Source organism: Amyelois transitella, chromosome 17 (genome assembly GCF_032362555.1).
Source record: "Amyelois transitella isolate CPQ chromosome 17, ilAmyTran1.1, whole genome shotgun sequence".
In the NCBI taxonomy this organism is placed as follows: domain Eukaryota; kingdom Metazoa; phylum Arthropoda; class Insecta; order Lepidoptera; family Pyralidae; genus Amyelois; species Amyelois transitella.
In genome coordinates, this window is record NC_083520.1 from 2,527,397 (window position 1) to 2,552,979 (window position 25,583).

Below are 25,583 nucleotides of genomic sequence, written 5' to 3' on the forward strand. Positions count from 1 at the left end.
ATTAAGGATCGGCGAATATCAGATGAATCTACACCATAATTAAAGCAGATCCCTTTTCAACCCATCCTAAATAAACCTAGCCACATCGTTTTAGGATGCATTAAGAAAATACGAGAAATATTATTGCCTTATTGACTCTATAAACGACAAGTAAATACTTATTACAGTTACAACAATAGAAAATAATACAACAAAACAATATGTATCACAAACACAAATCTAATTCAATAAACATCACAGACAACTACTTGACCTAATCTTAATGAGTTTGGAACATTTTACTGAGATTCTTTATATTAATCACTTACATTTAACCACCTTCGTGTCACACTCGACTAAACAGCTTAACTATGGCACTCGGTGCAATGCCAGACATTAGTGTTTTTTTTTTTTCGAATTTTACTGCGAAACGACTTTTTACTTTTCGACCCTCGTCATCCATTTTCATCTTTCTTTCCTTTTTATTTATTATTTTAGCTACAGTGAAGCGAAATGGCATAAACTTTGCTTATTAAATAATAGAGTGCATCGTTTTACAAGGTTTTCTATTTGTCAATTAATGAAAATTAATTTCACACATTTTTCATCTTATAAAACTTCTCAACATTTCAAAACGTTTACCTTATTGTTATACTTATGGTAGATCAATTAGGTTTTTTATAGACTTGAAATATTGTCTAACTATGCATTAGAACATGATTTTATCTTAGATACCTACAATTTCAGGCTTTATAAAGTTTTTTTTTTATTTGTAAAGAGAAGCTTCACTAACTATTACATTACCTATAGTGTCACCTAAGTAGGTACCTAACCTATCCTAGTAATGGATGAGACATAGCTACTGTAATATTTTAATGTACTTAATTCGTATTTAGGCAGCTCAGTTAAAAATTGACAGTCATTTAATAGCCTTTGCGTTTATGACTTGGATGTTATTAGGTACCTCGTTTTGCAAGTACCTACCTATTTATAGAGGTTAATATAATGCCTACTTCTTTGGAAAGGTATGTTAGGTTTTTATATTATTTTACCATAACTATTATCAGATCTATATATGTGTAGAAAAACAATATTTATAGTTTTTTACAGCATTACAGTTTTACTGCGTTTAGTTTACAAGTGCGCCATCCACAATATTTATCATGATTTTATGAAGCGTTTCCAATTTTGCCATCGACAGACCGAGTGCCCTCAACCCATTCTCTAAACTATTCTATAGACTTAAAGTGTATCAATTATTCGATATAACTGTACAAAACGCTTAATTCATCCGCAAAATTTGACCTATTTTTAATATAATATTTTTCATTGCCTCAAGTCGCCCCGCTTTCAGCCTAAATACGTACACTTCATTGAAGGGTTCACCAGAGAGTATTTTCATTATTTTATTTACTTTTTATTGCATCCTCCCGCCTGCCAGCACTTTCACTAATGTCATGGTACAATAAAACAGATTATATAGTCACTTGTTTATTTTTTTTTAGATTCAAAACATTTCTTTCTAAATTTACCTAATGACTTTTGATACTCAACGTTTTGTTGTACCATGGCTAATATCATCTAACTATGGCAATACACTCATTTCACTACGGAAACTCTTAACTTACTAACTAACCGCTTTCTATTGGACTAAAATACTGCTGACGTGACGACAGCTCAAGAAAATAACACCAGACGATTACCTACGATATAAAGTGCATCATCAACCAATTTAACGTGGTAGGTGAGTGCTTACCACGGTGTAAATGTTGCACTTCCAAGCCTAAAGGCCACAGAAAGACTTTCAGCATCGGTGATATATACCGGATATACCTAAAAGGCCGGTAAAATGAATAAGTAAATATATTTTTCGTTCTCATGAACTCTACTAATTTAAAGTCATTGTTATATTGTTGATTACAAACTTAGAAGTCATTTTACCATATTCAGTATAAATATTCATGAATCCACCACGAATGAAACACCGATGCTCAAAGTATCGCGACGTACTCCTATGTACTACATCCCTTACTCGACAACAGCGGCGAGAGGTAACGAGTTACGTCCTCAACCTAAACGGTTCTATTACAAATTTGAAATAGTTTTAACAATTTGAAAATCGAAACTGCTTTTTTTTTCGTTTGACGCTAAATAAGTTTTATTGTGACGTCTGAACTAATTTTCAATTTTATCACGTTCTACCTAACAATAAGGAATTTTCCCGCCTTTTTACCGAACTGGCTTTTCTATCATCTGCTGCTTTACTCCAAGTCTTGGTCAATCCTTGTAATAGGTCAGTAAAACCAGTTTTGAGCAAATCACATTCTTCTATAGATTTACTTACATGTCGTTTCATATTGATTGCATATAGGTTATGCAAATCACTCAAATGCTTTTCGCATCAACATTTTGCTAACAATTTCAACCATAAATATTATCCTTATCGATTCCAACATTGTTTTACATCACATTAATATCTTACACTAACATTCTCCAAAGACGTATCCTACACAAATATCTCCTGAATATCCTCAAATGGTCCTAATTCAAATTCCGAAATCGAATGGACGATTGAATAGAGGACGATTGACCAAGACTTTTGGTAGTCCACAGCTGGTATCAGACGCGACTGGGTCGGTCTGTGAGAGCCAGCCTTAGGACTGCCACTTCTGTATGTCAGGCAGCTTGTAGGGGGTGTGGCGGGGCAGGTGCGGGGTGGTTAGGCGCGGGGGGAGGGCTCTCGATGGCCCCGCACGCCTTCAGCTCAGTGAACACTTCAGTGAAGAACCCAGGTTCGGAATTGATCCTTAGCATGTTGAAGGATAGTCTATCGACGATGAGAAGGCAGCGGTCCCAGAACTTATCTTTGGAGTCTTCGACGAGGAAAGGCTTGAGGGGGTAGGAGATCTCGTTGCCCATGTAGGAGTATGAGAGGTAGAGGCAGGTGAGCACGACCGCTTGGAGGTCCTGGGGGCGGGCGATGCGCTCGCCGTCTACCAGCTCGCGGACCAGCATGTACACGAAGACCACGTTGGCTGGGTTGATGAACGCGACGTCCTGGAATTGAGAATTATTCTTGTTAGGCAGTTCAAACATAATAAAAGTAATTATCAGAAGTTCCTATATGGCTTTATGATAGAATGGATTATTTATTTATGGTTCCAAATTCAAATTTTTGTTTTTTTTATTGTTGTTAGATTGGCACAACTGTTTTCCATTTTGGCGCGGAGTTTGAGTTGCATCTGTTGTTTACATTAAATACAGTGCTATTTTTAGTTATATCATATCTAGTGTGTATTGCTAATTTCATAATGGATAAAAACATCGAACAAAGAGTTTGTCTTAAATTTTGCATTGCCAATGGAATATCGTGTTCGGAGTCACTGAAAATGTTACAGAAGGCTTACGGTGAATCGACTTTATCAAAAACTCGTGCTTATGAGTGGTACAAAGCGTTCAAAAGCGGTCGAGATGTGATGGAAGATTTGCCTCGCTCTGGTAGGCCATCAACGTCTGCAACTGTAGTTATCATCGCAAAAGCGAAGGAAATAGTGACTGAAAATCCTCATTCAACTTTGAGAGAGATAGCCACCGAACTTTCTGTATCTCACGAGTCGATCCGTACCATTTTAACTAATAATTTGGGTATGAAACATGTTGCCTCTCGGCTAGTCCCAAAAGACCTGAATTTTTTTCAAAAACTCAATCGCATGAGAGTCGCTGAGGACATGCTAGAACGAGTCAATTCCGACCCAACATTCATGAAACGCATTGTTACTGGTGACGAGACGTGGGTTTACGAGTTTGACATGCAAACTAGTCAACAAGCTTCGGAGTGGCGCCTTCCAACTGAACCGAAACCGAAAAAACCACGCCAAAGTCGTTCAAAAGTCAAAGTCATGTTGACTGTTTTCTTTGACTATCGCGGTGTTGTGCACTCGGAATTCTTGCCGGAAGGTCAAACGGTAAATAAGGAATATTATTTGAGTGTTATGCGGCGTCTAAGAGAGCAAATCCGACGAAAAAGGCCAGATTTGTGGAAAGAAAATTCTTGGATTTTGCACCATGATAATGCACCTTCGCACAAGGCCATCATTGTGAACGAATTTTTAACCAAACACTCAACAAATACCATCGAGCAACCACCATATTCACCAGATATGGCTCCAGCCGACTTTTTTCTTTTTCCTAAACTCAAATTACCACTTCGTGGCACCCGTTTTCAATCGGTAGAAGACATAAAAGAGAATTCGCGGCGAGAACTGACCTCAATTCCGGAAACAGCGTTTAAAAAATGTTTTGATGATTGGATTATTCGTTGGCGTAAGTGTATCGTTTCTAAAGGAGCATATTTTGAAGGTGATAACATAAATTTGGATGAATAACAAACAGTTTGTGTATTATTGATCTTTTCCTGCTACTTTCTTGACAGAGTAGCAGTTCAAAGTAAGGCCACATATGCCAGGAGAATAAGGATTATATCTTTTTACGAAAGCCCAAAGAAATTAAATTATAAATAAAATTTAAATGCATATTTTTATTTGCATAATATGAATTATATTTGCATATATGATCTGTTATTTAAATTTAAGACCATGTTACATGTTCATATTTACCCTTTCGTATATTGCAAAGATATTAGTTATTTAGTTGGCAAATGCTTATCCCCATTACTATTCACAGACATGATGAGGTTGTAGACTGGTAATAACAAATTATTTATTATTATTCTTTTTTTAAAATAAAATAATTAAAATAAACTCAACGGCATATTATTATTCTTATCTGAATTCAATATGCCAACGTAATGTTTACGAGTGTACAAAGCTTTTCAAACACATTGCCATTAGGGAAAATGAGCTTTTACCATTACAGCTTTACAGCCATCTCGTTACGAGTAATATTACTTTCCTTATTATAAAAGCAGGCATAATAAGAGATTTTATTCCTATATATATATATATATATATATAACAAGTAACATTAGTACGATATTGAATCTATTTTTATTGGTATTGCTGTGTTACATTTAGTTAATTCAAGAATGTGAAAAATACTTGAGGACCCGCATTGTGAAATTCTGATGTATTATTTATTGTATAGTCCTTTAATCGTCTCCTACGAGTCATCCACGAGAATATAAGTAGCAGATTACCTTATACATATGCAGAAAAGTTCAACTTTTTTCTATCACTAAAAAAAAATGTGTCTGGCTACGAAATTGCTACGAGGCTACGACGTAGACCTTAAGGAGTCTACGACGTAGCGATGTAGTCTATACGTACGAAAATTGATCCTACTACGCAAACGTTGAACATATCTTTATGTCATTATAAAAGTACGCAAGCTGAGATAAGTAATTTTTTTAGACATATCACTAATCAATAAAGTTATTTCAAAATGTATAAATGAAATTCATTAAAACTCTAAAAGTTTAAAAAAAATGCATGTCGAATTTAAATACTGGGAATGTAATTTCCATATTGTAAAAAACATAAAAAAGATATTTTATAATTATTCTTCATTATTCTATACTTGACTTGTCAATTTTTTTCTCGGGACCAAAACCCTGAGCAAAAGCTAGTCCTACACAATTTTCCTCATACTTAATTATTTCGTTGGCATGGAACCTCAATACAAATAAAAGAAGATATTTCGTCAAGTTAATCGCCAGTCGTTATTATTTATGTCGACGGAACTCTGTATCGATTTAATATAAATAGCGTCCTAATTTGGATGTTTTTGCGTCATTTCCATTTCAGATATAGTAACAACTGGCCTCATTCTATCATCAACGTGTTTTCACGTAGAGCTTGAAGCGGCAGTAAACTTAGTTTTTAAGTAATTTATTTGACGTCAACCAATGTTGTTAAACCATACGTTTTGACAATTATTAAGCGATATATAGTATCCTATAGTAATGAATAAAAATTTTGAATTTGAATTTGATTTGAGCGTCTTCATACAAACAGTAAAGATGTCCATACATACATACATATAGTCACGTCTATATCCCCTGTGGGATAGACAGAGCCAACAGTCTCAAAAAGACCACGATTAAAGGCCACAGTCAGCTATATGGCTTTATGATAGAATTAAATCTCAAAATGTCTGGCAAAAGAGGAACTTTCGTTCCGGTCCAGAAGTACACTACACTACACTACAAAGTTACCATAAAAATAAAAAAATAACTAAAAGCGGAAAGATGGAAGATATTTATCTTGTTATTCGGTTTTCTGCCGTTTTCTCATTAAAGAATTGTATATATAGAGTCCTTATATTGAAGTACTGACATAAAGCTAAACAATCTTGATCCGTCTTTTTGTTGAAAAATACATTTTCGAATTAATCTATAGCAAAGAGAATAAAAGGGACATGAATTTCTTATAGAATGACGTTTGCTATTACCAACCATACTATAATTTTCAAATGTATTGTTTACTTTATTTTAGAAAATGAAGACTATATCTATATTTTTGGAATCTAAGCGTATTCTCGTTTGCTTTCTCATAAAAATTAAAAACATACATTAATCATTCATTATGTACATTACTTGTATATCATCACGCCGCTTTTAGGGGTAGGCAGAGGTTACATATCTTTCCACTTGCCGCGATTGGAATCGGGACGGATTACACAGGTTGAGTTAGCCTCGAAGTAAGTTCGAGACTTGTGTTACGAGATACTAAGTCAACGATCCTATATTTTATAATAAATACTTATATAGATAAACATCCAAGACCCAGGCCAATCGGAAAAAGTTCTTTTCTCATCATGCCCTGACCGGGATTCGAACCCGGGACCTCCGGTGTCACAGACAAGCGTACTACGCTGCCCCACAGAGGCCGTCAATTATTAACTTAAGTTTCTTTCTCATCATGCCCTGGCCGGGATTCGAAACCACGACCTATACAGACAAGGACCACAGAAGCCGTCAATTATTAACCTAGTAAAACGTTATTTATTTTAATGAAAATTCAACATACGTAATATCACATCTTCGTCTCTTACAGACAAGACAGAGCCACAAAACTTACTAACTTTAAAAAAACAACAATAGGTATTTCAATCCAAAAAATATAATAAAGCTTCATACTAAAACGATTTGAAATCTAAATCTAAATAAAAGTTTGAGGTTAAAACTGTCAGATTAGCGAATCCTAGCTGGGCTTCTGTTGCGCGACAAAATGCCTGCACCCTTTACATTGCGCACGAGGGTCGCCAGCCCTACATAGGGTTGCAACTGTTTAGAGCGAGGAAGACGCAATTTGCAAAAGGTTGAGCGACCAAAAATGGTAAAATTGCATTAAGTCAACTTCATTTAATTTCGTATAAATAAATTTGTAAAATAAATATCTACTTTATGTATGAGGAAAACTTGAATAAAATCATGTCTGAAAATGTTTAATAAAAATGTACTAAGTGGTTGTTAAAGCGAATCTTAATGTTAGTTTGTTAGTCTACCAATATAAACTTGGGGCTATATTTTTTTATAAGTATATTTAAACTTTCGAATCATCAACAAAATCATTAAAATTGTAAGATACTCAGGAAATTTTTCTACAATTTTTAAGTTAGTAAATGACGATGATGTTAAAATATGGCAGTTTTACAAAAAAAACGCTTAAAATAATTGATTGATTTACAATACTAATGACATAAACTTGGTAAAATAAAATAAAAGGAGTTTCATTAAAGGACAAAGTAATTTTTGGGTAGGAAGCCTTTTGGAACCCTTATAATTTTTAGCATTCAATATCAATCGTTATTTATATTACTTTGAAAATTTACTTTCTTGTTCTAAAAAGGTTATTTGTATTTTATAATTTTTTTTACTGACCGAGCAAGCGAAGCGAGTGAAGGAAAATCAACTTGGGGCAAAAATATTTTTTTTTGTAAGTGTGTATGTTTATACGCGATAAACTTACGTGCCGTTGCACTGATTGTTATGAAATAAATATTGATGTAGAATCTGTCAATAGAATTTCCTAGTTAAGTAGTTTTTGAGATATTCACAATTATGTAAAAAAAAATAAAGTGCCTTAAAAAGGTTATTTAACATTTTACAAATGCACAAAACAACTTCAACCCGTGTAAGTGAGCCGCCGTATCGCCATCTCATTCTAAACAAAAAACCCCCAATTCACAGCACGTCTTCGCAAGCTATTGATTTTCTAGCTGTGACGTGCGTTATGTTACCCGTCTATATTGAATGAACACACAGCCACAGAGCCCATTGGTCTCTGGAGACGGTTTCTTTGCTCTGTGCTGTAGCCTTGATACAAGGGTGAAAATATCGAGGTAATATCTCCATTGAAAAATGTATGAATCAGTTTCAGTAATCTGACGATTTGTGGTAGGTATCAAAAGATTGGGGTGTCGTGTATTTTGGTAACTTTCGAATTTTCAGAATACAAATAACAATTACATTTACTACGAATATATTGGATTGCAGAAAACATGCGTCCGTTTGTAATTATACCACTCTATTGCCATATCTTTGTTATTATCTTTATTGCCTATCTTTGAGTAAGTTTATTATTTATATGTATGCGATATAGACATTATAACCATGATAAAAAAAAGTATTAAGTATTTCATTCCAAACTTATATTCATTTCTTACCAAGTAGGCAGACAGCAGACACACACACGGACAAGACTCGACTCGGGCCATATAAAGTAACCTAAATGTTTTAATGATGGAGTTATGACTTTGCTTAAAAATATGGCAGATTGCTTGCCCATCTCTATTCTTAATAGAATAACTCGGGATCCCTGATATCCGTTTATCTTGTTTTTACAATCTCAAAAACAAAACAAAGTCAATAACGAACACACGTAACAACAAAATAAACAATAGAAATGTTTTCCTTTGACAATATTTCATTAGATAGAATTAAGTAAAATAGGTGTATATTCTTTACAAAAAAAAAATAAAGCAAAACTAATACGGAGAAAGCACGTATTTCGTGATGTCATTATGAGGATACTATTGAGGGATACTACATATAGAGTTATAAAAATAGAACTGTTAACCTATAATTTGTTGCGTCGTATCCTCGTAGCTTTACTGCGTAGCTCTTTCGTAGCAGTAAACTTTATAAGCTACGATAACTTCGTAGTACATTATCGTAGCAGATAGTGAGAAAAATCAAATCAAATAATAAATCTGCACTGTTGTTAATTCGTTTGTATTAATTATTATATTAGTTTTATTTACTTTACATTTTATTTTTTATTTTAAATGTATATTTTTTGTTTTTACATTTTAAAATTGGTTCAGAAAATGTACTATTTGTTTTTGTTTATCTGTGATTATCGAACTAACGATTTACTTTTGATGGGATTTGATTTTTAACTGTGAAAGGTTAATTCTCAAGAAAGTTGATTGTAAAGTAAATTTTACAATGGGTTTGTGTAGGTCAATACGCTCATGACTGTACATTAACGTAAAGTATATGTATGCCCTGAACGAGAACTATTATTATGAGGAAATGACGTAAAGTAACTTGGATACCTAATATTGGGCCCAGGGTGAGAAGTCACGCAACGTAGGCGCTTGGTTATGCAGTAAAATTAAGAATTTATATTACGAGTGTAGCGGCAAATGAACTTGAAGGTCAATAACATAGATCCCGATATATTTTAAAACACATATTAATATTACATCATACTAGAGAAAGGCCGCGACTCAGCCTTTATACAATGTCTTCTTATTTAGTTCCGGTTGCACCCTCATCACTCTGGAGAGGAGCCCGGGATATGCCTTTGACCATGGAATCTGGCTGGACTGGGTGAGTCAAGTTTTAACACGAAGCGACTCTAATCAGACCTCCGCAACCTGTGCAGGTAAACCTGACCTTTAAATTTTTTTTTAATTTTTAATTTGTTATCATTGCAATGTCTATAAGATTTATGACTGAAAAGTTTCATTAAAATCCGTTCGGTGGTTTAAGCGTGAAAGGATTACAAACACACATCCTTACAAACTTTCGCATTTATAATATTAATATTTCATTCATATAATCATGTCTATATCCCTTGTAGGGTAGGCAGAGCAAACAGTCTTGAAAGACTGATACGCCAAGTTCAGCTGTTAGGATTATTGATAGAATTGAGATAGTAATACACAAATATTTACTTGTTTATTGGTGGGTTTACACGTGCGTAATATCTCTCGTAACTAAACAACAATAAAGTACCACCTACCCTGAGTTTATTCAGTAAAAGGTCAAATGACTCATCGAGTGTGGGCAACGGAAATGAAAGTATGAACGAACTATCATTACAAACTAATTAAAATAAACTAAAACTAAATACAATTAATTTAAACGTAAATTGATTTTTACTTACATATCTATGATTAATAAAAATACAACTAATTTTTTTAAATTAATAATAATAAAAATAAACTATTCTAAATTACAGACAAAAAAAAATAAATAAGAAAACTTAAAAAATAAATGTTAAATACATATTAATTAAATAAAATTATTTAATAAAAAAAATATACTTAATCTGAAAATTGTTTTACAGAAAGTTGAAAATGTTCTTGGACTTATAATAATCATGTCTATATTCCTTGCAGGGTGGACAGGGCCAACAGTGTTGAAAACACTGAAAAGCCGCTATTAGCTTAATGGCTTAATGATGGAATTTAGCTTCAAATAGTTACAGTGCCATCACCAACAAAAAGAATCCCAAATTTAATAGCCTTTCCCTTAATCTCCTTTTATGACATCCATTAAGAAATGGAGAGGTCTTATTCTAAATGCAGGGAAACACACGGTTAGCTAATCAATGCACTTGTTTAAGGAATTAGTCTATAAATTTAGTCCATACTATGATTGAAAAAGGTTTAGCGGGAATGAGAACGGGCAACCAATAGGCAACCGGCACCAATAGGAAAAAGTATTGGGCCACTCCATCAGTTTCCCATGCATCGTAAAAGGCGACTAAGGGATAGGCTTACAAACTTGAGATTCTTCTTTTAGGCGACCGGCTAGCAACCCTATAATATATAATCACTATTTGAATCTCAATTCTATCATAAAGCCATACAGCCTTTAAGACTTTTCTACCCCGCAATGGATATAAACGTGACTATATGTATATATGTATGTAAGGGTTATTATTATCTATACTAATATTATAAAGCTGAAGAGTTTGTTTGTTTGTTTGAACGCGCTAATCTCAAACTACTGGTTCAAATTGAAAATTTAATAACGTAATTTTATATAACATCACGCTGCAACTATAAGGAGCAAAGAAATAATGAAAAATGTGAAAAAAAACGGGGAAAATTATTCCTCTTTGAGGGGTTCAATGATGCCCAATATGCCCATAATAGTTCATTATAACCAGTTCATACATTTATCTACTACGATACCACATACAGACACGATATCTACATAACACTCCTATTTTTATTTGGAGATTAAAACAAAAAGAATGAGACCAGTTCACGAGGGGTCACCGATGATAAATAAAAATCCAGAAGTTAACTCCACTAGGGTGCGAATAAAATCGATAAATAATCCCATTTCACCTTCTTACTAAAGGAGCTTTTACGAACGAACGCGTCATCATCAATTTTATCATCAAAAACCGCAAGGGTGTTTGGTTCCCATGAACTTTAGAAGAGAAACAAACCTCATTTATCGGAATTTGTAACAGGTGACTAAGGGAACAAAAGGCGGATAGGCTCCTACAGAAAGATGATGATGTAAAGGAATAAATGAAAATGAAAAATTGTTTATTGAATAACAACAACAAACATACAAACGAAACACTGCACAGGAACTAATACATTAGGTGGTTACATCTATACTATACTACCTAAATTATAAATGCGAATGTTTGTAAGTATGTCAGTTTAGATGTTTGTTACTCTTTCACGCAAAAACTACTGAACCGATTACGATGAAATTTATAGTATGTAGGTAGCTGAAGACCCAGAATAACATATGGGCTACTTTTTATGCCGGAGTACCCGCGGGAATGATTCCACGCGGACGAAGTCGCGGGCTATGGCAGTGGCGAATTATCACATTTGCCGCCAGTAGGCTGTTCAAATTTTGCCACCCCTTGTTATTTCGCGCATTTCGATACCCCAAACGGAGAAAATAAGATGGAGGTTAAATGTCAAATTTTATAATTAAAAAACTAAAAAAATGATTTATTAGGTAGGTACTTATTTTTAATTCTGTAAGAAAAAAAGTTTTTTGAGCTTAATTTGCCGCCCCCTCAAATCTGCCGCCCTAGGCTTCAGCCTACTCAGCCTGCTGGTAATTCCACCACTGGTCTATGGTTTCCTCACTTGGCAAGTCTGTATCGTGGAAGCCAAGAACACTATGACAAGAATACATTTGTGTACACCAAGTTAAGTCCATATTCAACGTACGATCGCGTTCATATCTGCAGTCATAGTTTTAAAATTCTTACGGGTTAAAATAGCGTGCACTGTGGTTCCACTAGATACACACACACATGCATATTTAAAAAGAATAAATATTCCTTCAAATGAATACGGCCTTTAATACCAATGATTACTAAGTAAAACAGTTTATTATTCTATGACATATAACATTACAAAACAGAAAGAGAGGGTAATCATCGTTGATTACCCTCTCTTTCTGTTTTGTATGATGATGTCCGAACTGGGCCCGATAATTGTCGATCGAGATATCGTCGTCTCTCATTATTTGCATAAGATTTGCCTATAGAGGGAAGCCTGCGACTGCCAGACTTACATCATTTCAATAAAGTTGAAAGTTTGTCTGCACACGACCCTAACATAGGTAGTGGTTCCTTTGAAAGTTATTGGGTAGCAATTTTATTACTTCGTTTGTGCAAGTGAGATCTAAGATATACTAGATAATCTCGCTTGTTCACACTCGCTTGTTCTAGTTACTAGCGGATTCCGAAGTTATTCAAGGAATTTCTGTCTATTAAAAAAAATATATATTGTTACTGACAATTTTTAATGTTTCAAGGTGCCATTTGAACTAAGTAACTGACTGACTAACTAACTGACTGATATCTAAGAATTACGATACCCGTGTCTTCAAACACGGAAATCAGCAAGAAATATTAAACAAGAGGGAGCAAAATAAAACACTCAATAATTAAAATTAGTAAATTTTATTGAAACAGTTTACCTATAGTTTTGTTTACATATTGATGATTATATAAAGGTATACATACAGCATATTACACTAATTTACCTATCTCCTGTTATTAAGGTTACAGCTTAATTATTCGTTTTCATAAAGAAAAGATATTGAAGCTGTCCTTAAAATACTATCTAAGTAGTAGTTTTAATATAAACTGGCAGAACCTTTCACGCACTATATGGACTCGATACACAGGGTAGTTGTCTTGCACAAATGATATTGCATATCATCAATCGGATAAATACACCGCACAGTTGGTAACATGGTTTCTTGCAGCACTTGCACATAATGAGCAGCTGTAGCGCGTCCTGCTATCCACACCTGTTCCCCAGGTCCAGCAGCACTCATCCAGCCCCACATATTTACAGATATGCGTCCAGACTCCATATATGGCACAATATTTTTTTCTTCATACCGAGTTGCATTTCTTCGCCAAAGTGAAGCCTACCGTGTTGCGATGACGTAAACGAACTTTTTGTCCGTAAATATCGCCGTGTTCCAGTCAAAATCCAAATACTGCCGAGCAAATTCTAAATGTTTTTGCTTATTTATTTCGGATAAATACGGCTTTCTTGCTGGCTGTCTGTGGAATAGTCCCTCACGGTGCAAACTCGACGAACAGTAACCACTGATGTGTCGAACTGTTCCGCAAATGTTCTGGTCGGTATGAAGCCATTATTTTCGTACTGTTCCACCATGGATCTCCGCTGTGTGGCGTGTCGCTGTGTTGATTAGCGGACGACGGTCGCTGAGCGGTCGACTTTTTACACTACCCTCTTCTTGATGGCGCGTTACCCAACGCTTAACCGCTTGATGTTTATTGTGTTATTTGTGTGAATGTGTGAGTGACAGCGGTGACTGCAAGCTATAAAGTTTTGCGAACTATGACTGCAATTATGAACGCGACCGTACATATATGACAGGAAAATTTCTTAAAACAATTTTATTGTTGTAATATTTAGTGCTTGGCTACTTCGGTACAGTTAGTTGTAAAAATATATCTGCAATTTACGTTAGATTAGATGTAAGTAGACCGGTACAGTTTACAGCTAAACGTGGCCTTTCAGTCTTTTTAAGACTGTTGGTTCTGTCTACCCCGGATATAGACGTGACTATATGTATGTATGTGTGTAGACCATTATACATTAGCTGCTGTGCTGTTTTATATATGTTGCAGTAAATAAAGTTTAAAAATAAGTTTTTTTCAATGTTTCCTGTTTTCTATCTCTAGGGTACTGTGATGCCAAAACTTCGTTAATGGAAAAATATGTGCGCCATAGTAATTCAAATTACTTGATAAAAAATATATAACCGCTTAGAATAAATAAACAATTTGAACGTCTTTGAAAGAGTACTGTTAACTACATATAATTATTTTAATATAATTTTCCTTGAGGTGAATGGATGGAAGTCATTATTGCATTATTTTTGTTATACTGCTTAATTTAATTAATTACATCATGTTTGCAATGCGGAAAAGCTAAATTTAACCACAAATTCCTACCATCGAAATACGTCACTGCTAAATTAAAACAAATATATCATTTTTAGGCATAATGTTGTCTAAACTTTAGTATACATGTCGCGTAAAAGATAGAAAGTAGGCCAGAGTTCAGTTAGCTTAATGCGACAGTATATTGACTAGAATTTCCTTTCTAAATGGAACAAAACATTTCCATTGAAAGGTAGCTCATGGTCAGTGCAACCGTGTCATGGACTCGCTATCTAATGGACCTACACTGTGAATTTGCAGTCAATGCTTGCTTCAGTCATTTGTTTATCAACTCGTGTAGAAATAAATTCAGGCAAATTTTGATGGTACCGTCATAAAGATAAACAAAGATCAAAATTGTAATGGTGCATTACCGTAGGCGTCGCCAGGAAAACAAAAGATGCGCGTTGCTCACAAGAGACATTTACAAGAGAGGGCGCCACTGGTGCGTCGTGTACCTAGTGTTATTGTATGGTGTGTGATGTTTACCTGCCAGCCTTGCAAAAGGAGGGAGCGGTCCACTGTCCGCAACCACATGACGGCGTCCCCGGCCTGGAAGTCGCGCAGCCTGTGACACCGCGAGTGCAGGAACATGCCCAGGCACTTCAGCAGCTCCGACGTCGACGCCTGGATGACAGTCTTCCGCGGAGCTACCGCCGGCCCTACGACTGATGTCGGGAGCTTCTCCGAGTAGCACACGTTGTTGTTGAGCGCGTTGGCGCGCGCTACGTCCGCGGCGGGCGGCAGCGGCGCGGGCGCCGGCGCCGGCCGCGCGTACACACCTTGCACGCTCACATTTTTGTTCCTGTCTAACGGCGCGTTGTCTGTAAGCGGCGCACGGAACGTCGCCACACTTTTGCTCTTGCATTCTAACTTCTTTTTGTTGTTGTTGGCCGTCGAAAACCGCTTCCACGAGAGGGCGTTTATGAACAGCGAGTGCTTTTTCAGATTCTTCTCCAGAGCGGTCTTTTCGGAGATGATCTTGGCGGCGTCGTCGAGAGTGGCCCGTCGCTCGTCGCGGGGGATCTCCCTGTTCTCCCTGTTCTTGGCGTTGTTGAGTCTTTCGTAGGAGTAGGCGAGCGCGGCGCGGTCAGGAGGCGGCGCGGCGGCAGGCGGGCGCCGCTCGCGCGGGCTAAAGCTCAGCACGGTGCCCATCAGGCCCGCGCGCGTGTGTCCGCTAGGTGCCCGCATGCATGCCGGTGGCGGGCGGCGGCGGCGGCGGCGGCGGCCCGTGTGGGCTCGATAGCGCCGCGCCTGCGCCGTGCGGGGCCGCTATCGACCGCGGCGCGCGCACCCAGCTGATGCTGACCGTCGGCCCCGCCCGCACCCGTAAACAAACCCCTGACTCCTTAGCGGCAAATCATGATTCAGGTTCGCTTTATTAAATTCCAATTAAGCGGCCCTGCGGTTGAGATAATTGTGATTATTCAATCGATCGATACCGTCTGCCGTCAAAATTTTAGATGTACTTTCTTCTAAAGGACTTTTATAATAATTTCGTTATATAGCATGAGAGCATTTGCGGATGTTATATAATATTGCGGCGGCCGCCCACGGCAGGCGCTGGGGACCTGCACTGAATGCCGACTCTCCAATTATCGTCGGCTGTACGGCGAGCGATTTTCCCGCAAAGTTTCCGCGTCAAATGTAGGTTGATTCCCGCCGGCGACCTGACCTGAATACAATTTTCATTAAAAAAGAAAGCCTCCGCGGTAGTGGCCTAAAAGCTTTCTTGTCAGGTTTTAAATGCACCTCCTGTACTTACTTGTCGTAATCCTGTAACGTTATGAGGAGATAAAAGAATAATAAATACAGCGTGATCATTATTTATGGATAATCTTGTTGCAAAGCAATGAGATTATCCATTAACAGTGGCGCAGGCCGCCTTTATTGAAAAATAAAATACGTGGGTATGTACTCTCTCCTGGCTTGGAAAAATCATTTTAAGCATTATCAGGATATCTAGGTACGATATATATTTAGTTTTATTATGGAGTGACCTAACACTATTCACCACGTGGAATCATGATTGCCTCTGGTGTTTCTTAGAACATTCACAAGAAGAACAAACTTTGGAAGAACTAAAAATCACACGACACCTCCAGGATATTTGTTTTTTTTTTTATCATACTGGTCTAGTAGCAAAGAAAAAACGTATTATGCCTGTTGCTTCTCTTCCCGCGCATATTGTAAAAGCCAATCAAGGGGAAGGTTTTTGAACTTGAAATGCTACTTTTATGCGTCAGGCTAGCAATCAACCTTCACTGTCTGTACCTATTCATTATGAAGCCTTCCAGCGAAACAGCCTTTGTCCTTTCGATTCTATGTACTCCGTAATACATACATATGATCACGTCTATATCCTTCGCGGGGTAGACAGAGCCAACAATCTTGAAATGACTGATAGGCCACGTTCAGCAGTTTGGCTTAATGATAGAATTGAGATTCAAATAGGTAGTGACTTTAGTCGCCTTTTACGAAATCTTTTTATCTATAGGAAAGAGATGGAGTGGTCCTATTCTTTTTCATTTTGGTGCAGTGAACCAACTGCAAACACACGGCTCTCTCTCTTATTAAATTTATGCTTTCAATTAAAGAGATAAATTTTAATATTTCCAAACAAACACTATCATCCTGCTGCTAATAAAGTCATTGTATCTCATACCTACAAACATAAGCAGGAATTTCCCCAGTGTGTTGAACATCATGAATATTAAAGCGAGGTGGTGTCAGGCGTCAAGTTAGATTCCTTTCTGGTCGCACAGTTAACTACACAATTTATCTAAGGTATACCTAAGATAAATAGTTATACAAGTATTAAGTATATTAAATTTCGCCTTAGATTCCGGATGCATCCTCACCTCTCTGGTGAGGAGCCCTGTGTGCTCTTATGACGGTTGGCTCTGGCTACCCCGCAAGATGCGCAGAAAACTATCAGAAGATTTAGCTGCTCATCATGACATAGCATGACAGAACCTCATGGCTTGGAATGAAAGCGATATGACGTAAGTTGCGAGGTTGGTACATACATATTACATATGGTCACATCTATATCCCTGGTGGAGTAGACAGAGCCAACAGTTTTGAAAAGACTGAATGGCCACGTTCAGCTATTTGGCTTAATGATAGAATTGAGATTCAAATAGTGACAGGTTGCTAGCCCATCGCCTAAAAAAAAATCCCAAATTTGTAAGCCTATCCCTTAGTCGCCGTTTACGACATCCATAGGAAAGAGATGGGGGAGTCCTATTCTTTTTTGTATTGGTACCGGGAACCACGGCGAGGTTAGTATACCGAACTAAACTAAAACTCGTTGGTAGGAAATGGCCGCGTCAGCATTGGATGAGTCCGATGCATTTATGGCTCGACTACCTGAAATTTGTTGGTAGTATTCACTTCTTCCCTATTATTTGATATAATTAAACATGCAGAGCAGTGTACATCTTTTTATTCAAGGTTTGATCGATGACAAAACATTCAGTGACATTATATATAGATTATAAACTCCTTTCTAGTATTAGCACACAATAGTTAGTATTCACTACCAACGTGCAGAAAACTGTTAGAGGAATCTTCATCATGACAATAACTCGTTTCTAGTAATCAAAGCGATACGGCCGTGGGTTGTAAGGTAAGTATAATGACTTCATGTAATTCAGAAAAATTGTTAGAGCCACAATTCATCGATGGGTCCGATATCATTAGCACTCGACTACCAATACGAAGAAAACTGTCAGAGGATTAAGAAAGGTTCCTCATCATGACAGAACCTCGTGTCTAGGAATCAAAGCGATACGGCCGTGGGCTGCGAGGTTAGTATAATGTAGTTATAGAAGCCCTACTCGTTTGCCAACATGTGACATGGTAAGCTGATATTCGCTTGCCAACTGTCCGCTCGATTATCGAGTGGTTGCTAGGTAAATCGATTTTACACACCCTGGTGTCAGTTTCAAAAGGTAGTCTCCCATTTTGATTATTGACTCCTTTGATGGGACCATTGTTTTTTTTTAAATACATATATAAAAATGTATGATTGCTTTTAACATAAATACGTAAAATCACGTCTCTTTCCCGAAGGGTACTCTTGACCTGACCCTTTACCTTTTTTAGACTATTCGCTGTTTTTAACTGATAACGTCGCAAGATAGGTTGTTGTGACTTGTGACGTAGAGATGGCGCCACACGTTCATAAGAATAGTTACATATGAAAAAGTTATAATTCGCCTTATCTCAATTCCATACAAAATAATTCAACTTATCGTGGCTTCGAGATTTTTAGCTTCTTCGTCTGTCTCTTCATACATACAAACGTACAATATAATCACGTCTACATCCCTTGCGTGTTAGACAGAGCCAGCGGTCTTAAAAAGACTTAAATCATTCGGCTGCATGGCTTGTCTCTAAGATTACTCTATTGTGATGATAAGCACATGTTTTGGATTTTGAGTTTATGTGGCATTGAGGTGTAGAAATACAGGTTATTCGGGTCACCAGAGTATTAAGTTAATTCATATTATCTACAAATAATCAAGTCTTTATCTCTTACTTCTATTCGGTAGTAAGGACAGAGCTAACAGTAGGTATTGAAAAGACTGAAAGACCACGTTCAGGCTTAATGTTGGAGACACCAATCTTTTATGGGGTGAACTATTAACAAGTACCTTTTTGTAAATTGACGTCCGGTGAAAATGCTGTAGTGTGGTTTGTTCCGCCGCTACTTCTTCACATGCACTTTGGAAGCGGTAGTAGTTATAATTAGATTAAAGTGATGTAACGTCAATAAGTAATACCTCGTATACAATTTTGAAAATAAATCTATTTTATTATATTCTATTCTATTCACCACATTCACATCACATCACATTCAACCTTAATATAGAGTGGCATCTTCATGCAATAATGGAGGAAGAAAATAAAAAACATAGCTAACTTTCATTTTTTATTCACATAATCGGCAGTCGAAGAAACTTCTAATATCAACAAGGCACCAAATCTAACATATTACAAGAATAACAGAGAGACAAACGCTATCATGAACTTTTTTAAAGATAAATGCTTCGGAACAATCAAAAATTGTTACATGTGTCATCAAATATAGTCAAAACTTGATCTAACTACATTTAATGACAATTTTCCAAAATTACTTACACCTACCTACACTTTGTTTAAAATATGTAACAGTATAAGAAAAATAGGTAAAACACGACTGATTAATAATTCTGTTAATTTTTTAATTCATAAATTCTAATTGTAAATTACTAAAACAACGTTGTCATACAACAATAATATGTGACCGAATATCTAAAACATATCTTCAAATATCAAGTACATCAGTCGTATTCAAAATATTTGAGATTGTGCGACTATTCTCAGCAAAATACCACAGAGAAGTAAATTATTTGGGAAAATTAACTTCTATACAATGGCACTTGCATTTAAAAATACAGTTACTAATACTAAGCACCAACACGATCCTATAAGGGTTCCGTTGTTCCTTCAAGGTGTGGAACCATAAAAATGCACCAACACTAACAATATGTACAGTCAAACCGCTCCGTTATAATCACATCCATTCCAATAGAAATTTAGTCTTAGCACATACCGTCGCACGTATCTTCCACTCAATCTTTTTTTTAAATGCTCTTTAGCTAATCTGATAGAGTAATAACATAAATTTTCTTAAGACCCAAAATTTTAGAAATCATAATTTTGATAATAGCTATACGTCTGCCAGACGGGCGCCTAACTATTTGAATCATGAGTTTCTGAATAACCTCCAGAGTCTTGAAACTGGACTCTCTTCTGACGGCTGCAGTGATCAGTAATCTTTGGCTTTAGTTTTAAGTAGTAAGAAGCTTATCAATACGACTTTACCCTTAGAAGAAAAATTAAGATACGTAAAGACGGATACAAGAACAGTGTGCTAAGACTTTACATATGTTTATTTTTTTTGTAATATATTTTTTTATTTTAATTTTTCATACCAGGGGATGCGGTCTCGCGTTACAACGCTTACATTCACGCTTAAATCTAAAGTGTGCTTTAAGCCAAGTGCGTAATACAACAGTCTTTGCTAAATGTAACTTTATATGACTTGGCTTTATAATAAAAATTTCGCAAAACTGATATCGGTGGAATTAAATGGTACATAATATCTATACAATAACAATCAGTTTTTCGTAATACATGGGTGGTTTATGGTCATACAGTTTCAATTACAATTAAGAAATTATCAAGATAAAGTTCTATAAATTATTGAAAATTAAATAATAAGTTTACCGTGATTACGACATCGACAGTAGCAATCAAATTTTGATCCTATGACGTCAAATTGTAATTATAAATCTAGCCGGATAAGAACGTCACTTTTTACCAAAATAGAACTTCTTAGATTAAAAAAATTACCTTTGTTTATACTTTATCAGGCATATAAGTAAATACAAATTAACATATTTATTATGATACATACACATTACCTTACACAGCTGACACAACATGAATTTGGATATATATAAGTACAGTAAGTACGCCGTACGTACGTATTTACATGAACAAAGGGCTATCCTTTCCTACATGAGCCACTGTACCACACTTCGATATCAGTTTTGCATTAACTTAACCTAATTTAGAGATCCATGCTAAATGTTTCCTGTGATTCATCAAAGGAAATGGAATTCGACCTTGGCTTCTGCAAGGGCGTGATGGACGCTGGAACTGAACCTGGGTTCTTCAGCAGAGCAGCTGGAAGACTGCATTTCGGTGGGGTCTGGGAGATGGGCGACTGTCGGAGAGACATCATGAAAGACCTTTCGTACACTATCCTTGTGCCTGTAATTAAGAAAAAATGTAATTTAGTAAGTAGAAAATATAGTATAATTTCAAATATTATAGTTAGATTTCTTTAAAGTTTCATTCATGAGAAAGTTTCTATGTGGATTTGAAAATTTTGATGATCATTGAGATAGTTGTATTGTATGTAAGGACCACAGAAATCTTAGTTTAATAAAACAAATAACAAAAACACAAATGACCCTCGCGCGGGCAGCTTGAGCGCGCGCGGAGTTCCTGCTTGCGTCATAGGAACTCTACCAAGGGGTTCTAATTTAAATCTTTTTATATATCAAATAATGAAATTTAAATAATAATCAGTTTCTAGTAAAGAAATTGAGATTTTTAAAACCTTTTACTTCTTAAATAAACTGGTAAATATGTAGGTATAAGTTTTCCTTTTCCATTTAAATTTAAAACAATAAGAATACAATTACATAGACGTGTTTACATTTTAAACATTTCTTGGGTTTGTTGTGATGAGAGGTGATGTCATCACATCACCTCTCTGTTCTACGACCAAAATCCTCTGAACCATAGAATATAGAGCTTTAAAAAAGGTATCAATCTATGGCTCATTGTTTATTATTCTGCGCCGCCGCCATGACTGCCACGTGGTGTTACGTAATCTTTAGTCGATGTTTACTCAAGATAAGTGGCGTTTATCGAGTGTTCAGCGAGATTAAATAATCGAATGTTTGGAATGGAATGATTATGGATGGATTACAGAATTATTAGGTATTGTGATTTCTGTATTTTCTAAGTAAACTTTTGGTGCTAGAAAAACAAGATAAATAAATAAAGATTCATATTCATCTCCATATGCCTATTAATTGATTCCATTTAGTTTATACGCATCTCATTATTAATTTAGATCTTACTTTAAAATAACCAGAATACCTGAATAGTAATTTGATTAAATACACAATTGTAACGTATTTTTATAAACATGAGTTCGACATAAAAAATAACCTTAACTCTAACAGGCGACCCTAACCATACATAGAAGTAAGTACCTAAGTAGGTAAATAACATTATCGTCTTATTCTTGTTGAGTAAACATTTTCCTTGAGTTATTTTTATTTACGGGTAACACGTGTAGTTTGTCTGTTTAGTACGCAAATAATGACCAGTACCTATTGGTAAGAAAAAAATAACGATAAATTTTATGTATTTTTTTTCATAAAAAGAACTCTGTACTAATTATATGTTTATCATGTCATAAAGCCATATATTTTATTACCTTATAATTGGCAAATAGGTATTTAATCATATTAATCTTATCGGCCTTCTGAACATTAAATCAGCGACCTATATTCTTAAAAAGCTACAAAAATGGGTCATTCATGGCCTTGATTTTTTCTTCCTAACGTTATTTCCTCTCATGTTATTTAATCTGTACTCAATTTGACACATGTTCGCCCGCTTTTTTAATTGGTCAGTTCATACAGGCATCAGTAATTTAATCGAGGGAATCAAGGTTAGGCCATGCCGGCTATGTGACTGAGCAAAAGGTCGGTAAACTGTAGCTAAATATACCTCATGATGCTCGAATGGACATTAAGTGCAACTATATTAAACTTGTGAGTAAGTGGTGACTGTCCAGCTGCGACTTAACTTCGTGAGTTAAAGTGTATTTGTATCATAGCGAGATCGCATCATCTCAAACATAAGAAAGAGAAAGAAAATATATGATGATCTTCTCTGGAATGACACAGACTATAATTTTGACAAAAGAGAAGCCGCGAGCGGAAGCACCCATTATAACATAGATCGTCAATTAATTACAGTTAGAGTTAATTCTCATTATTTAGCTAGGTATGTAAGTACAATCATGATCCAAAACGGAAAACATACATACATATAATCACGTCTTATTCCCTTGCGGGGTAGACGGAGCAAACAGTCTTGAAAAGATTGAAAGGCCACGTTGGCTCAGTGATAGAATTAAGATTTAAATAGCGACAGGTTGCTAGCCCATTTACTGAAAGAAGAATCCCAAGGTTATACGTATATATAATATGCAAATCCTTGAAAATAAAACACTATTTACATAATCCGGGATCAAGGTGTAACCGGGACTTTCGCAAAGAGGAAGATGAACTACTTACATACATACATACTATCACGCCTGTTTCCCATTGGGGTAGGCAGAGACTACGGATTTCCACTTGCTACGAACCTTACAGACCTGTCCCGCTTCCTCTACACTCATAGAACTACTTAGTACTTCATAAACGAGTGACACCAAGTAGTATTTATGTTTACAGCTTCCGTTGATTTTACGGTAGATAACGAATGAGTTTGTTGTTCAACAGTCTCGTTGAGTTGTGCGATAGATCAACTTATCAATAGAGGTGTCACATCGATCATTTTTAAATTGCCTGCGTATCTAAACTGTGTCACATGACATAAACATTTGCTTACTTAGTTAGAAAACGTTTATTTTAAAATGTGATAAACATGTACTTTTGTACCTAATTAATTTTAAAATACTAAGGTGTTCTAAGACTTCTATCAATACAATATCATAAATCAGTATAAAAAGTGCGTTTGCACACTAAACATAAATTAGGTGCGGAACCATAAAAACATATTGAAGGCGATTCTGTCTGTTTGCGTTTTGCGTACATGCCAATCGACAACACGAACAACTTGACAAATTTTATTTTAATGAAATCACTTTTAATTTATAACTATTAAGCTTGGGAAAAACTTAAGAAAAATAATCGTTAATTTTAACTGAAACGCCTATTGTGGAACCGTGACATATTCTTCCACGCGTACGAAGACGCGGACAAAAGCAAGTTCAAAAACTCGCAATCCAAGGGTAGACCTTGTGTTTATCGTCATAAGCTGATGGCTTGAATTATGATAATTACCTACACAAATACTCGTCCCCATGTGGACTGTATAAATATTATCTCACTTCACGCGTGACAGCCAGGCGGCTGTTATCAATCTATTTTTGTCGTAGCAACACTCTTTTGCGTCGTAATAAAAATCTGTACAAATGATAATAAAACTTGTAAGTAGATAACTGAAGTTCGTCTGTCCGTTTAGAAAGATTAGAATAGGTCCAAAGGTGTTTTGTTTGGAACGAAAGAAAACTACGTTACAGATTTCGATTTTATTAAGCACAATGGTAAGTCAGACTTTTTCGAATAATAGGTAGCAAAAATAGCGGAGACAAGAGCAAATGTGGTGAGATATATATTGAAGTAAAGGCCTATTTGAGGGCTAATTGAACGTCTAACAAACTATATATTTTTAAGATTCTCTATCTGTATTTTTGCAACACTCAAAAATACGGAATTATTGGAAACAAAATTACAGAATGAAGTTCACAGGCAAAATCTCGTATAATCATTATTCCAAGGCCTACCTCCAGGTGTGGTCGAGTACAAAGTGCCCCCAGGTGTACTAGAATACACATCTGGCATCTGCGCAGGATCGGTTATTAACACCCGCCTCGATGGAATCGCCTGCGTGTGAGTCGCCTGCCTTGCTATCGGTGATGCTGACATTTTTAATTAATTCAAGTCTCACTAACACTCTCACTGGTAACCAAATAGAAGACAAGAAGGTCCGAGCCCAACTGAACCGGCATCAGCCGCTGCCTAAAATAAATACATCAACCGCTGTTCACGCACACAATTACGCGGATCCGTGTAGATATATCACACATGAACGCGCAACTTCAAAACAAAACAATCATAGAATATGCGTGCAGAGGCGTTGGTATATTTGTCACGTGTTCAAGAATATCTTATACGCGATTATATATTTTATTTGTTGCTACGTAGGTAACTGTAGCTGCTAACACTTTACCACCAGCAAGAGTGTAAATAGTTTTCGTAGGGATATACGGACGATATAAAATTTGATTACTTTTAAAGCACCAAAGTAATAATTAAGTACGATTTTTTCATTCAAACTGTCCATAGGCTTCCTGCAACAACGACGCTGTGGCAACAACCTGCTCCGCACGTTTCTGACGCTTTAAAAAGACGTAAAAAAGCAAAGCAAAAGGTTGGAAACATGGCTTTTTGTGATAACGACAATATGTAGGTATAGGCATGAATATAACTGTCGTCCTTACACAGT

General features: G+C 36.1%; 2 protein-coding genes across 2 annotated transcripts; both read right to left on the reverse strand.

Annotated features, from left to right (window-relative positions):
• Nucleotides 1-357: 357 nt before the first annotated feature.
• Nucleotides 358-15,839, reverse strand: LOC106143379 (cyclin-dependent kinase 5 activator 1). Its single transcript, XM_013345440.2, has 2 exons — nt 15,138-15,839; nt 358-3,036 (listed from the first exon to the last, which is right to left on the reverse strand). The coding sequence occupies exons 1-2, from the start codon at nt 15,837-15,839 to the stop codon at nt 2,656-2,658; spliced, it is 1,083 nt and encodes a 360-aa protein (XP_013200894.1). The 3' UTR covers nt 358-2,655.
• Nucleotides 15,840-21,161: 5,322 nt separating this feature from the next.
• Nucleotides 21,162-25,096, reverse strand: LOC106143439 (eukaryotic translation initiation factor 4E-binding protein). The gene is made up of 2 exons (XM_013345525.2): nt 24,862-25,096; nt 21,162-21,476 (listed from the first exon to the last, which is right to left on the reverse strand). Exons 1-2 carry the CDS (start codon nt 25,001-25,003, stop codon nt 21,274-21,276), a joined length of 345 nt encoding a protein of 114 aa, XP_013200979.1. The 5' UTR covers nt 25,004-25,096; the 3' UTR covers nt 21,162-21,273.
• Between the last annotated feature and the right edge of the window lie 487 nt (nt 25,097-25,583).